At 37.0% G+C, this 15162-nt stretch overlaps 1 protein-coding gene across 3 annotated transcripts; it reads right to left on the reverse strand.

Moving 5' to 3' along the window:
* On the reverse strand, positions 1-14938 carry LOC131144672 (uncharacterized). Of its 3 annotated transcripts, none has more exons than XM_058093452.1 (9): positions 14787-14938; positions 14549-14656; positions 14274-14332; positions 13887-14186; positions 13096-13156; positions 1227-1351; positions 1016-1078; positions 802-926; positions 1-310 (listed from the first exon to the last, which is right to left on the reverse strand). In XM_058093452.1, the coding sequence occupies exons 2-9, from the start codon at positions 14604-14606 to the stop codon at positions 175-177; spliced, it is 927 nt and encodes a 308-aa protein (XP_057949435.1). In that variant the 5' UTR covers positions 14607-14656; positions 14787-14938; the 3' UTR covers positions 1-174. The 3 variants fall into 3 exon arrangements, with proteins under 3 accessions (XP_057949435.1, XP_057949437.1, XP_057949436.1); XM_058093454.1 differs by having other exon boundaries at positions 1016-1035; positions 14787-14876; XM_058093453.1 differs by having other exon boundaries at positions 14746-14797.
* Positions 14939-15162: the final 224 nt, after the last annotated feature.

Raw genomic sequence — 15162 nt, forward strand, 5'->3', positions numbered from 1 at the left:
TTTGAGGTGGGAATAGGTTAATTGTGTAGTTCAAACTCAATGTTGTGATACAGGACTCCTTACATGTATCATTTATAAATAGGCCATTCGCTAGTTTTAACAAACGCGAAGCAATTGTAAAAATTGAACAAAAGGCATAAAATGAGAAAACCTTACAAAGATGATCTGGACTTTTTATTTTGATGAATTTGATGTGTATCGCCATAAAAGTCCTCCCATGAGATTGTTCACTGCATGCGAAGCCATTGGCACAATGACACTTGACGATATAATTGTCGCATAACCATATGCAAACCCAACAAATGTTGCCCTGAAAACAGTTCATGAAAATCATCATTCTGCGCAACAAAAAGTTTCTTCATGAACAGTTTAGAGCGAAGTTCCTTGAATCCTTAAGCTTGAGCATTTGAAAAAACCCTAGAACTTCAAAAAAAAATTTATGCATTCCTAGTACATGTCTCAGATACATCATCACCATGCATCCTGGTGGGTGTTATGCACTTGCAGTGATGGAACCTTTGCAGCACCCACCGTTTGAATGTTGATTATGTACCTGATAGCCCTAAATATATAACAGCTTAGTATCGACACATATGAAGTACCCAACCACAGAAACTTTTTTTACCGATAATTATCAATGGTTAAATGCATAAAATAAGGACAAGAAATTTGATTAAAAATAAAAAGGCATATAAAAAGAAATTAACATTGTACCTGGCTGGGGCAAAATGGACAGATATAAGTGAATAAAACATGTTCAGTTATTGAAAAGATTTCTCCCTTAAAATCAAGTATGAGTACCAGATAGTGAAGGAAAACTTTCGACCACCGCCCAAGTGCAGAGAGCCAAAAATGGCAGCAACCCCCAAGACGCTGATCCAATTGGCCCCAAAAAGTGGTAGCAATGCACCACGGAAAAGGAGTTCCTAATATGCATGTAGTAACGTAATATCCATCGGTTTATAAAATTAAAATAAAACAAAAGATGTGAAGGAAATGATATTTCTCAGCTTACCTCACTAACCCCTGGCAGAACTGCTACAAGTATATAATCCAATGGCTCAAGTGAAGAAAGAACCTTTGTGGAATTCATTAAATCAGAAAAGGATTGGTACAAATTGGCAGCAAAACACTAACTCTTAATCTTCTTACATTTTCATTAATTAGAATAACTAGGTAAATAATCATTTGATTAGGTGAGCGACTGTGTGCATGCGCAAGTCTACCTGTCGATTCGCTGCTTCGCTAGACTCAGCAAAATCAGGCCATGTCTTCAACAGTAGGTATCGACAGGATGACACCATGAGAACTAACCCTGCAATCAACTGAAGGTGCCACATCTCAAACTCAACTGCACAGAAGCACACACAAATCAGTCACATTCTTTATGATAATGAAATGACAGTTCCAGCCAACATAATTAGGAAAAAAAGATTTTTTGATGAGGGTGGGGAGGGGGAGTTTACAAAGTGAGGAGGAATGTTCAATTCCACATGGAAGGATCTTGTTTAGAGACTTTTTTTTTTTTTTGAAGAGAAAGGTAAGAAGAATATTAAGAGCATGAAGAAAATAGAGGAAAAGAATAAAGTACACCAAAAGGCTAATACAAAAGCCTAAGCCAAAAACAAACATAAAATCAAGAAGAAATTATAAATTTGTCAAAAGATTTAAAGCCCCCATCTAGTAACACACAAAAAGTGCATGCACAATGTATTGCATAAAATAAATGTTTGTGCACAAAAAACTAGAACATCTACTTTTGACATCAAATAAGATTTTATAAACACTACCATCAACAGCGAAAGGCACATTTCAAAGAGTATAGATTTCATTGTTTTCCATAATAAATGGAGGCTGTCCAGGCTGTTTTGCTTGAACCCATACCAGATGCCTGCTTACCTCCTCATTCCAGCAAGAAGATCTCCCATGAAGCCTGTGATTTTTGGTGTAATCCCAAGAGGGGGGGTGAATTGGATATTTTAAAAATCTAAGTCAAGTTTTATCCTATTTTTAAAACCACAACTTGAAGTTAGGGTTTCTCAATCAATCTCAACTTCCACAAATATTTAAGCAACCAATCAACCTCAAATGCTAAAAACATTTAAGCATACAATAAATCTCAAATACAAAAAAATATTTACACAAGAAAATAAGGAAATAAAAATGAGAGAAGGGATAAAGAAAGCAAACACCAAGATTTTTACGAGGTTCGGCTATTCCCGCCTACGTCCTCACCTCAAGGCAACTGCTTGAGGATTTTCACTAACCACTCCTTCAACCAAGGCGGAGCCACCTTATACAACACTCCTTTACTCGGGCGGAGATACCCGTTACACCACTCCTTATAGGAGGAGCGACCTCTCTAAGCGATATGCTCTTGCTTAGCATGGTTCAAAACCCGAACCGCTGAAAGACAAATGAGATAAATAGTTTGTGTACAATGAAATGCTTCTTCAAAAGCTAGTTTGTACAATGAAAACCTAATGCACTCTCACAAGATAAGATTTGAAGCTCAATAGAGTTTAAGTGTTTCTCTCAAAAGATATTTTTGAAATAAATGACAGTAGATGAGAGTAGTTGATTTTTGATTGTGAAAATAAATGTGCAATAAAAGCTTCAAAGATTCAAGAGCAATAAAGGTGTTCTCGAAAAATGATTTTCAAATGTAAGAGTAGGAGAAGCTGGGATTTCTCTCTCAAAATGATTTTACAAATGAAAAGTGTAGATGAGAGGAAATGCTCTTAAATTTTGAGAAGAGTGATAAAAAATGCCCAAATATGCAAGAGTATAAAATATATATATATGCAAAAGTTATTTTAAGTGTTTTGGGCTTGGTATTTATAGCCAAAAGGGAGAAGTAACCGTTATATGACTGTTTGGCATTATAATAATAATATAATTTGAATTTTATAGGTGTTTTTCTACTCAAAATAGGGTTTGCCCAAGAGTTCCAGTTGACTGGCCCATTGCCCAGTCGACCGATGCGAAGGCGATTTCCCTTTTCGCGATTTTCGGTCTGCCCGTCAACCGGACTTATGATCTGGCAACTGACTCCTTAAGAAAATTGATTTCTAGCCCTGTTTTGACTTCAACAACACTTCAAACCTTTTGTTGTTGATTATCATTTTTAATAAAAAGGTTTTCCATGAAATTTTGAGATCCTATGGTCAATCTAAGGTCATTATTGAGCTTCACATCAAATCAAGTAAGGTATGCATGTACAATTAATTCAAAATGCATTACAACTGAAAAATTACAAGTCTTCACTCTTTGCTCTTCATTATACCATGGAATGGGTCATGATGTGTGCTTTGAATGCCTCATGGCTTCCATATTTCATTGATTATTTGCGCCTTCTGAACAATAAATATGTTCATAGACTAAACACACGGATGAGATACTTATGATTTGTTATTATCAAAACGGGATAGGACTCAAAATGTCAACAAACCCCCAAAGAATGTAACAAATTCCTGTTAATATCCTTAACAACACTGCAACCAAAGAAGAGATGCTCCTATTCTCAATCAAGTTGTGACAGCTAAGGCAAGGAGAACTGACTTTACCCAATGAGAAGAGCTTATCCGCTATTCTTAGTCTATAGCAAACAGCCTAGCATATAAAAGAATGCCTATGTATATGCTGCTTGAACAAGAGAACTGTGAACCTCCTAAGTTCCAGTCTTTTTTCCCTCTCCTGTGAGCTCATTCAGAGAGGAAAGAAAAGATATCATTTGAAATTAAAAGTCCAGCTAACATTATCACCTGCAGCAGAGTTAGGAAGAAAAAATAAGCTTACCTTAACAACAGCAACATTGCAGGAAAGCCTCCTTGGCCAGGTCCATGAATTGCCGGCAACAATATCAATACATTTGCATAATCAGCAAGACCAATTTGAAAAAGATGAGATCCACAGTGATCATACAAAGACTACGAGGATGCCAATTATCATAAACAAAAAGGAATCTTTGCCATTGCCAAAATGATTTTTAAAGCAGGTACAAGCAACTGGTCTAGATTTCAAAATCCTTTTCCAAGTCCAGTACATTTGATTGGAGGTTTAATGGCCCATTTGCTCCTGCCCCTCAGGTTATAGGTATGGACTCAGCTAACCCAAAGAAAGAACTGAGAAACATGGATATTCCACAGCATGCTCAAGGCTGAAACCTGGTTCTAATCTGAAATTAGCTTTGGATCCAAATTACACACTGCAAAAAGGCTTAAAAAACATCCTTCCCAAATGACTTTGCATCCTCTTGTATTCCAGTCATTACCCTTCCAAAGAAAATCTTCAAAGAAATGCTTGAGGCCTTTAATCAAAGCCTGTGGAAGAAACGAGTTAAATATCTTAACACAATATCCTTGTACACTTGGAGTACAGATTGAATAGGCTGCAACCAGCAAACATATAAAAGGCAGGTGAGAGACCAGCCATGGATCTTTGAGCAAATTCTTTTAACAAGGAGACCACAGTCAAATTTACAAGCACTCTTGGATCTGGACTCTTCTTCTTTAACGGGCTGGAAGGAAGGCCTGTCTTCGAACTCACCATGATTAGGACCAAATAATGATATAAGGTTCCAAAGCATAGCATCAAGCTTGCTCATCCTAGAATCCAGCTTTTCCAAGGCCAATTCAAGCATCAAAATTTTTAGTCATTATTTTATTATTCGTTATTTATTCCTCTGCTCTTTGGCCTGTCCAGGCTAGTCTGGTTCAGGCTGATCCGATTTGAATGAACCAAACTGTCTGTTTGACTAAATTAGTTAGGTCTAACTCGGTTGATATGGACATTTTAAAAGCCTCTTCGTGAAAGAGAGGGTTTCTATAGGCTTCTTCAAATGGAAAGAGGAGGGACAGAGGCACAGCTATGTTTTGTTTGCAGATCTAAGATGCTGGCGGCCAGAAGGAATGTTTGTCGGCAATGATGTGGCTTCTTTGATAAAATCTTCAAAAACCTGATTGAAATAGGGTTTTGATGAGCTGGGAGTGTAGCTGATTCATTGAGCAACAATGACATGACAATAATCAAAGCAGAGATTCTGACAAGTCCTGCAATAACAACATTGGCCCATGAAATCATTGTTGAAATTCCAAAGAAAGATGAATCTGTAGGTGTTGTTGAAGAATCTAGTAGATGGCATAAGGACCTTAAAGCTGATCTGAGACGGTTACAGCCTCAGACTTCTTTTTTGGGTTAACACTTGGTTGGGGTTGGGACGATTAGGGTTGATTGATGATGAAATATGAGCTTCAAGGCCTGTGTTGGAAATGTTTGGAATTTTTTTAGGAACTTGGGGCAATCTCACAGTATATTATTTTTAGCATTTTTCCTATTGTTGCAGCATTTTATAGTAGGATTTTATGCTAATAATGTAGTCAATTACCGAGGGTCTTTATCTAGGCTTTCTATGACTTCAAGATTTGAAAATATGTGTTGTTTTAATTTTAGACATTAGATACAATGATACTATGTTTCATCAATTAGGATGTGATATTAATTCCTAGAGATTGTTTACTTATTTAGTATTGGAAGAAAGCCTATATAAAGGCTTCATGTATAACCATGAGGGAGAGATTGGGATGCTGAGCATTCAGCCCAATTGAGTTCTGTCTTCATTTTCCAGTATCCCTCTTTTGTGCCAATCAGTCTTGCATCAAATCTCCAAAAAACTAATAACACAGGTGTCCTCTTATATGCCTACAATGCTAGGAAGATACAGACACTAATTTAAGAAATCTAAATAAACTAAAATACTAGTTTCCTAAATAATATTACCCTAGAATCTTGCTTCCCAACTAATTATACCTTAGCATTGTTGGGCTTTTGTGGAGCCTAGTTGTGTTTTAATTTGGATGCCGACCCGACCCCTATTTAATTAGAGATTTCTATCCTAAGGCTTAGTCCATGGAGCGAAATATAAAAAGGATTGCTTTCGGGTTATTAGGGTTTGTGTGGTTGTACTTGCGAGAGAGTGAGAGGGAGAGCATTGTATCGCCGCACTCTCTGTGTTTTCTTCTTGATAATATTGAAATCCCTGCAACTCCGTGGACGTAAGCAAAATTGCTGAACCACGTAAATATTGTCTTGTGCGTGTGATTGATTTTTTTTTTCTTTGGCGTTATTTTTCTCTATTTTGTTTCTCACAGGTTTCGGGAATTTGTTCTTTATTCCCAACAACTGGTATCAAAGCCTAGGGTTAGGTTCGAGTGGGAGCAATGGCAGAGGAAGCAGGAAAGGCGTCTGGAATAGAAAAGTTTGATGGCACAGACTTTGGATTCTGGAGGATGCAGATCGAGGATTATCTCTATGGGAAGAAGTTACATCTACCACTTCTAGGAGAAAAACCTGCTACTATGAAGGACGAGGAATGGACTCTCCTTGACAGACAGGTACTAGGAGTTAATAAGATTAACTCTGTCCAGGTCTGTTGCACACAACGTCGTGAAGGAGAAAACTACAGCAGATCTGATGAAGGCTTTATCTGGTATGTATGAAAAACCATCAGCAAATAACAAGGTACATCTGATGAAGAAATTATTTAATTTAAAGATGGCAGAAAACGCATCTGTAGCACAACATCTGAATGAGTTCAATACTATCACAAATCAATTATCGTCAGTAGAAATTGATTTTGATGATGAGATTCGTGCACTGATTGTTTTGGCTTCGTTGCCAAACAATTGGAAGACAATGAGGATGGCAGTAAGCAACTCTACTAGAAAGGAAAAACTAAAGTATAATGATATACGGGATTTAATTCTGGCTGAGGAGATTTGCAGAAGAGATGCAGACGAAACCTCAGGATCCGGCTCTGCCCTAAACCTTGAGACCAGAGGCAGAGGTAATGACCGAAATTCAAATCGGGGTAGATCAAAATCTAGAAATTATAATCGAAACAGAAATAAATCCAAACCTGGCCAAAAGGGACAATGCTGGAACTGCGGGAAAACGGGTCACTTTAGGAGACAATGCAAAAGTCTTAAGAAGAAGAGTGAGGATGACTCTGCTAATGCTGTAACAGAAGAGGTACAGGATGCACTACTTCTTGCAATAGACAGTCCACTTGATGATTGGGTTTTGGACTCAGGAGCTTCCTTTCATACTACTTCACACCATGAAATTATACAGAACTATGTAGCAGGAGATTTTGGTAAGGTGTATTTGGCTGATGGTACAGCCTTGGATGTTGTGGGTATGGGAAACGTCCCGATGTCATTGCCAAATGGGTCTGTTTTATTACTAGAGAAGGTACGACATATTCCTGACTTGAGAAGGAATTTGATTTCTGTCGAACAGCTTGATGATGAAGGGCATGCGATGCTATTTGCTGGTGGCACTTGGAAGGTTACAAAGGGAGCCAGAGTATTGGCTCGTGAAAAGAAATCTAGTACTCTATACATGACCTCAAGTCCAAGAGATACAATTGCAGTTGCTGAAGCAAGTACTAATACAAGCTTATGGCACCGCAGACTTGGTCACATGAGTGAGAAGGGGATGAAGATGCTGCTGTCAAAAAGGAAACTACCGGAATTGAAGTCCGTTGATTTTGACTTGTGTGAAAGCTGCATCTTAGGAAAGTAGAAAAGGGTGAGTTTCTTGAAAAGTGGCAGAACACCGAAGGCTGAAAAATTGGAGTTAGTGCACACAGATTTATGGGGTCCTTCTCCTATTGCATCCCTTGGGGGTTCAAGGTACTACGTTACTTTCATTAATGACTCAACCAGAAAGGTATGGGTTTATTTTTTGAGAAATAAATATGATGTATTTGAAACTTTTAAGAAGTGGAAGGCTATGGTTGAGACAGAGACAAGTTTGAAAGTAAAGTGTTTGAGGTCGGACAACGGAGGAGAGTACATAGATGGAGGGTTCAGAGAGTATTGTGCTACACATGGAATCAAAATGGAAAAGACCATTCCTGGGACACCACAGCAGAATGGTGTGGCTGAGCGCATGAACAGAACTCTCAACGAGCGTGCTAGGAGTATAAGGCTACATGCTGGACTACCAAAAACTTTCTGGGCTGATGCTGTCAGTACTGCAGCTTATCTGATAAACCAAGGACCTTTAGTTCCCATGGAGTTTAGACTTCCTGAAGAGGTAAATTTTTCTTACTTAAAAGTTTTTGGTTGTGTTTCTTATGTTTATGTTGATTCTGATGCTCGTAGTAAACTTGATGCAAAGTCCAAAATATGCTATTTCATTGGCTATGGTGATGAGAAATTTGGCTATAGGTTTTGGGATGAACAAAATAGGAAAATCATCAGAAGTATAAATGTAATATTTAACGAACAAGTTATGTACAAGGATAGGTCAACCGTAGTGTCAGATGTCACAGCGATAGACCAGAAAAATTCTGAGTTTATTAACTTAGATGAGTTGACTAAAAATACTGTCCAGGAAAGGGGTGAAGATAATAGGGAGAGTGTAGAATCGCAGGAAATTCAAATTACACATGTAGCTGCGGTCCGTAGATCTTCCAGGGCCACTAGACCTCCACAGCGTTATTCACCTGCTTTAAATTATCTTTTGCTAACTGATGGTGGTGAGCCAGAGTGTTATGATGAAGCCTTGCAGGACAAAAGTTCAAGCAAGTGGGAGTTAGCCATGAAGGATGAGATGGACTCCTTGTTGGGGAATCAGACATGGGAACTAACTGAATTGCCAGTAGGGAAGAAGGCTCTGCACAACAAGTGGGTATACAGAATAAAGAACGAACATGATGGTAGCAAGCGCTACAGAGCCAGATTAGTTGTCAAAGGGTTTCAGCAAAAAGAAGGCATTGACTTTACAGAAATATTTTCTCCAGTTGTGAAGATGTCAACAATTAGACTGGTACTGGGAATGGTGGCTGCAGAAAATCTACATCTTGAGCAGTTAGATGTGAAAACGGCATTCCTTCACGGTGACTTGGAGGAAGACATCTACATGATTCAGCCAAAAGGGTTCATTGTCCAAGGACAAGAGAATTTAGTCTGCAAACTGAGAAAGAGCTTGTATGGTCTAAAACAAGCTCCAAGGCAATGGTATAAGAAGTTTGATAGTTTTATGCATAAAATTGAGTTCAAGATATGTGAAGCTGATAACTGTTGTTATGTTAAGTTGTAGTAACCCGACCCAAAAAAAAAAAAAAAAAAAGGATATTTTGGAGAAGATATTTTGAGATATTTATATATAAATATCTTGGAGGAGATATTTATTTAGATTACTTAAGGGCTAAGTAAAGATTTATTCTATAAATTCTCTTATCCTCTTTCATTCTCTCATTCTCTCATTCTCTCTCTCTCTCTCTCTCTCTCTCTCTCTCTCTCTCTCAAGGATTTATTCTATAAATTCTCTTATTCTCTTTCTTTCTCTCTCTCTCTCTCTCTCTCTCTCTCTCTCTCTCTCTCTCTCTCTCTCTCTCTCATTTTCTCTCTCTCTCTCTCTAAGATCCTTCGCCGTTCGTCATCCGTTTCCAAAAACGGAGGGTATTGCGTGGATCAGAAGAGAAAACTCTACACTTTTAGTGGATCGGATCGTCGTTTCGGAGAGTTTCGGGTTTTCCAAAGAATCGAGGTAGGAATCTGATCCTAATTTTGATTGGATATTTGGATAGCAGTAGAAAACATAGTAAGGTTATGTTCTGTGGTTTTAGGTTTTCGGGATCTTGAGTTGTCGTTTTGGACCGTTTTCGTACGAAGTTTCATTTTGAATATAAGGTAAGGGGAACTTGATTACAACAGTTATTTTGGAAAACTAAACCGCTAAAAAACTAGTTTATGTTATTATGTATGATTTAAATGCTTATTTGTGAAATTCTACCGCGTAGAAATGCCGATTTGACGATTTTACGGTTTTTGGTAAAAACGAGGATTTCGACGTATGATCTCCAAATTTTACAAACATCGTTATTTGTGTTTATACTATAGTAGGAGAGGCTCGATTCCTTTATTTATTTAGTTAAACTATGTATATTGAATTTCTATCATTTAGCGGGTTTTTGTATTAAATTTGTGTGATATATGTTGAAATGGAAATGAATGTATTTTCTATACTACTGATATAGAATATGGGAATGAAATTCCAATTTGTTATACTGACAATGTGATAAACAGAGGCTGGTGATACACCGAGCCGCATCAGTAAACAAAGAGGGGTAAACTGAGTGGAAAGACGCCGGTTTGAACCCGCTGGAATTATTTCTATACTATTGATATAGATTATGGGAGATAAAATCATATTTGTATAAATTGAATTTATGATACACAGAACCACAGCTTGAGAGTCCCGGGAGGGTTGAAAAATACTTTCTTTGCAGAGTTGAAATAAACTACTGTTATATGATACGGCACGATATCGTAGCTAGATGTACACGTGCAACCACACGTATTAAACGATGTGGGTACCAAGATGGTCGGCTAGCAGGGTGAAACCATTGGCTGATATTGGGCCAATGGAGGCAGTCGGATCGTATGTAGGTACTCGGCAGTGTCTGCACGAACAGGGCATTGGACGAGTACCAGTGCACAACCCGAACCACGGGGTAAAACTGGTTATAGGGATATTTTGCTGTTGGTCATCTGATAAATCAATAAATGGTCGAAAGACAGACGTGGGAATTTTGTAATATGAATAATGATATACCTGATGCATTACTGTATTGAAAATATTTGATTTATATTCTAGATGTTGAATGAAAATATGCATGTATGCAGTCACACACTGTTGTAACTCCTTCTTCCTTACTGAGAGGTGTCTCACCCTATCTTACAACCTTTGTTTTCAGGTCCATCCGTGCGTCGGTCCTAGTAGATAAAAGGACTAGGGAGGTTATTTTGGTTAGCTTACGTAAGCATCTAAATTTTTGTACTAAACTTGATGAAAGTCCTTTTTGGAGGGTTGTAATATGACGATTACTCTAAGTCCGAATGTATGTAAATTATGGATGTATTAGTGAACTCTGGTATAAGGCTAGTAGTAATCCCAATGGATGTTTATGTTTTTCCGCGACATTTACATCATGATTATGTATGTTTTACACCTGTATGTCCCTGTTTAGGGCGGGTTGTTTCCATATCTTGAACAGGTATAGGTATTTGATGTATGTGAGTGACACCTGAGTCCATGTAAAGGGCCGGGTCGTTACATAAGTTCTTTGACAATTCTTATATCATTTTACTGCTATATGTAGATGATATGTTTATTGCAGGGTCTAGCATTAAGGAGATTAATAATCTGAAGAAGCAATTGTCAGAACAGTTTGCAATGAAGGATTTGGGAGCTGCAAAACAAATCCTTGGAATGAGAATTATTAGAGACAAGGCTAATGCTACATTGAAGCTTTCACAGTCAGAGTATGTGAAGAAAATTCTCAGCAGATTCAACATGAATGAATCTAAACCAGTGAGCACACCCTTGGGTAGTCATTTCAAACTAAGCAAGGAACAGTCACCGAAGACAGAAGAAGAAAGGGACCATACGAGCAAGGTGCCCTATGCTTCAGCTATTGGCAGCTTGATGTATGCTATGGTGTGTACAAGGCCAGACATTGCACATGCAGTGGGAGTTGTGAGCAGATTCATGAGTAGGCCAGGAAAGCAGCATTGGGAGGCGGTAAAGTGGATTCTGACATATCTGAGGGGTTCATCAGATATATGTCTTTGCTTCACTGGTGCAAGTTTGAAATTGCAGGGTTATGTAGACGCTGATTTTGCCAGTGATAATGATAGTAGAAAGAGTACTACTGGATTTGTATTTACTCTGGGTGGTACAGCTATATCTTGGGCTTCAAATTTGCAAAAGATTGTTACTTTGTCTACTACAAAAGCTGAGTATGTTGCAGCAACTGAAGCTGGAAAGGAGATGATTTGGCTACATGGTTTCTTAGAAGAATTGGGTAAGAAGCAGAAGATAGACATTCTACACAGTGACAGTCAGAGTGCAATCTTTCTTGCCAAAAATTCGGCTTTTCATTCAAATTCGAAACACATACAAACAAAATACCACTTTATCCGTTACCTTGTTGAAGATAAGCTGGTAATACTTGAAAAGATATGTGGATCTAAGAACCCGGCAAACATGTTGACTAAGGGTGTTACTATTAAGAAACTAAAGCTGTGTGCAGCTTCAGTTGGTCTTCTAGCTTGAGGAGAGGAGGTTGAGTTGCAAGGATGAGGGATTGTTTGTTTAGGAGGATTGTTTGTATCGCCGCACTCTCTGTGTTTTCTTCCTGATAATATTGAAATCCCTGCAACTCCGTGGACGTAGGCAAAATTGCCGAACCACGTAAATATTGTCTTGTGCATGTGATTGATTTTTTTTTTCTTTGGCGTTATTTTTCTCTATTTTGTTTCTCACAGGTTTCAGGAATTTATTCTTTATTCCCAACAAGCATCTCAAATATATGATCTTAATAAAAATATCATAAATAAATAAATAAATAAAAATAGATTTTATTTGCATATTGCATTACTACATTTTGGTGTACTCCAACTTAATGTTTTTAGTTGAAGGAAGAAGTTATTTTGGTGGGGCTTTGAAACTGTACAAAAAAGTCATTGATACAATTAGATATAGGGACATAGGGCTTCAATGAAAAATACAGACAGATAAAGTGATATTACCCTAGGAAAAATTTATCTCCCTTCAAATACCCCAAATCAGACATTTTGTATAGATTGTGTAGTACTTATCTAAGATCATTTGTCACACTTAAGGCATACACTACAGCATAATTAGCCATGCTAAATTTGATGAAAAAGATCTCCTGAACTAAGTCATTTAAGTAGAGCTCTATAAGGTTACATATTTCATTAGTGCCTTGCCGCTTGCATTAAGGTGAACATTGAGACAAGTAATAACCTGCTTAAATAATTGTAAGCATCCTATTAGCAATATTTTAATGGAACATCCAATAAATATGGATGCTGGTTTTAAACAATTCCTCATGCTAATAACTACAGTTAATTGATCTGATCAAAATTTTCTTTGTTTACATTCTTGAATTGTTTATCAAGTTTTGACAACAGTAGCATTGGCTATTTGTATAGAGACGCAGGAACAGCCACTTTTCTCATATAAAGAGATTTTGAGAGATAAAATGGAAATTTGTACATGATATTTCTGTAGAACAGTCTAGGATTGGCCATCCTTCTTTTGATGCAAAATGACATACCTGCGAGTTACAATTAGGACATAAATATTTAAAATGCACATGATCAACAAGAAGAATTCAACTCAGATTACTTCAGGTAAGTTTATTAAATTATTGAGAAAATTACAATATTCAAGAGTAACAGCTTGCAGGTAGAATTAAGAAGACTGGCACTGGTAATAAATGTTGAAGCTTTATATGTTATGGAGCGGAATACATTAAGATCATGAACAAATGGTTTGAAAAATTAAAATGACTGACAAAACTTAAATGCAACAAGGAAGCACTACATTTATAATGAAAAAACCCTGGTAATTCAGCTCCAATATTTGTTTTTAGAAGAAGCAGCTCTAATACTATAAATTACAATATCATAATATCAATTTCAAAGTACGAGTTTGGTCATGCAGAGTGTTTGGCATCATCATCAAACTGTAGTTTTAACTGGATTTTGAATTTGAGCAGCAAGATGGACTGTTTGACCCATAGTCATAATGTATGTGTTGAATCAAACTAATGTAGTAAGGAGAAAATTTTCTTTCCCCAAAGGTGGACATAGTGAATATAGTTTCTTAAAGCCTCACAGCATTTATTTTTCGGGTACAAATCCATGCATCACATTGCCCAACTAGAACAAATAAGAAATATCAAACTACGGCACGTATTAGTAACTTTTTAAATGAGTTCGCCCTACAAAAATACAGTAGAACAATAGAAACACTCAGGTCACAGGCACAAAAGTAAGACCAACCTGTCGAATTGTTACTCCCAAAGCAGCAATAAACCCAGATGTATTGGTGCATGCTTTGAGCACAGTACTCCTCGAAGAAGATACAGTATTAGAACTCTGTGCAGCCGAACTTTCAGAAAATGACACTCTGTCATTATCTCTAACATTATCATCTTCAGAGGAGAACCCCTCTGCCTGTCCATTGTATTTGTCCGATGGTCTCCTTGTGGTTGGGAATGTCTCATTTTTATGTTGCCCGTCTCTTCTCAATTTCTTCACTGAATTCCGACTTGAAAAAGCCCTTGTATTGGTTCCAAGTTTCTTCATAGCAGAGAAAATAAGATTAAATCTAGAAGAAACTAAAAATCTTAATTTTTCACATTTATCTAATGAAATTCAGAATCTTACATTGCATAATTTGGTGGCTAAAATGTTCGGCACATCACAGAGGCTAATGAATTTCCTGCCTAGACAAATATTTTCATACGATCAAAAGCAAGGAAAAAACCTAAAACAAGCAAGGAGTAAATTTGGCTGAAAATTGAATGCCCAGCTAAGAGCGAACCAAGTTTCTATGCTTGATAAATTGAGAAAGTGAAACAAGCAATCCATTTGATACCCAGAAAAAAAAAAAAAAAGGAGGGGGGGAGGTGGGAAGAAATTCAAGGAGACAGGAGACCTACTGAAGATTGACGGTTCTGTGTTCGTGCTCCACCAACAGTTCATAGTGAGCAAACTCATGATTGATAGAGTAGAACAGCTCCAAATCCCAAATAGATTAGCCTTGATATCTGTAAAAACAAATTTTCAAATGTCGATTCAAAAAATAACAAAGAAGAGAGAGCTGTAGAACACAAGCCAAAAATTTTGAAAAACCCACAAGAGTAAGAAATTTAGAACATAAACATTGAGAAGCTGAACCTTCTTCTTCCGATTGTTCTTTTGGAACTGTTCAGCTCTCTAGCTTTCTGCACGAAGTGATGGAGAACAGCGAGATATCGGCTCCTCCGCCGAAGGGGGGAAATTATTGAATTGATTATTGAAAATTGGCGATTTATCTTTATTTTTCAATCAAATATAGTAAATTAGAATAAACATTATATGTAGATATAACGATTTATAAAAATAAAAAAGAAAGTCTTTAAAATATTTTTTTTATTATTTTATATTTTAAGAATATATACATGCTGTAAATATACATTCATTCTATATTATATGTTCAATATTTATAAAATGTATATTTTATTATTTATTTTATGATGACAATAAATTATTATATCATAATCATTTTATTTAT

Source organism: Malania oleifera, chromosome 12, assembly GCF_029873635.1.
Source record: "Malania oleifera isolate guangnan ecotype guangnan chromosome 12, ASM2987363v1, whole genome shotgun sequence".
Taxonomy (NCBI): Eukaryota; Viridiplantae; Streptophyta; class Magnoliopsida; order Santalales; family Ximeniaceae; genus Malania; species Malania oleifera.

Excerpts from the sequence above, each read along its gene's own strand:
- LOC131144672 (XM_058093452.1), bottom strand. The coding sequence starts at position 14,606 with ATGAGTTTGCTCACTATGAACTGTTGGTGGAGCACGAACACAGAACCG. Across the intron at positions 14,333-14,548 it reads CACAGAACCGTCAATCTTCA|GCAGGAAATTCATTAGCCTC; the intron begins GTAGGTCTCCTG and ends ATATTTGTCTAG. Across the intron at positions 311-801 it reads AAGTTTTCCTTCACTATCTG|GGCAACATTTGTTGGGTTTG; the intron begins GTACTCATACTT and ends AACTGTTTTCAG.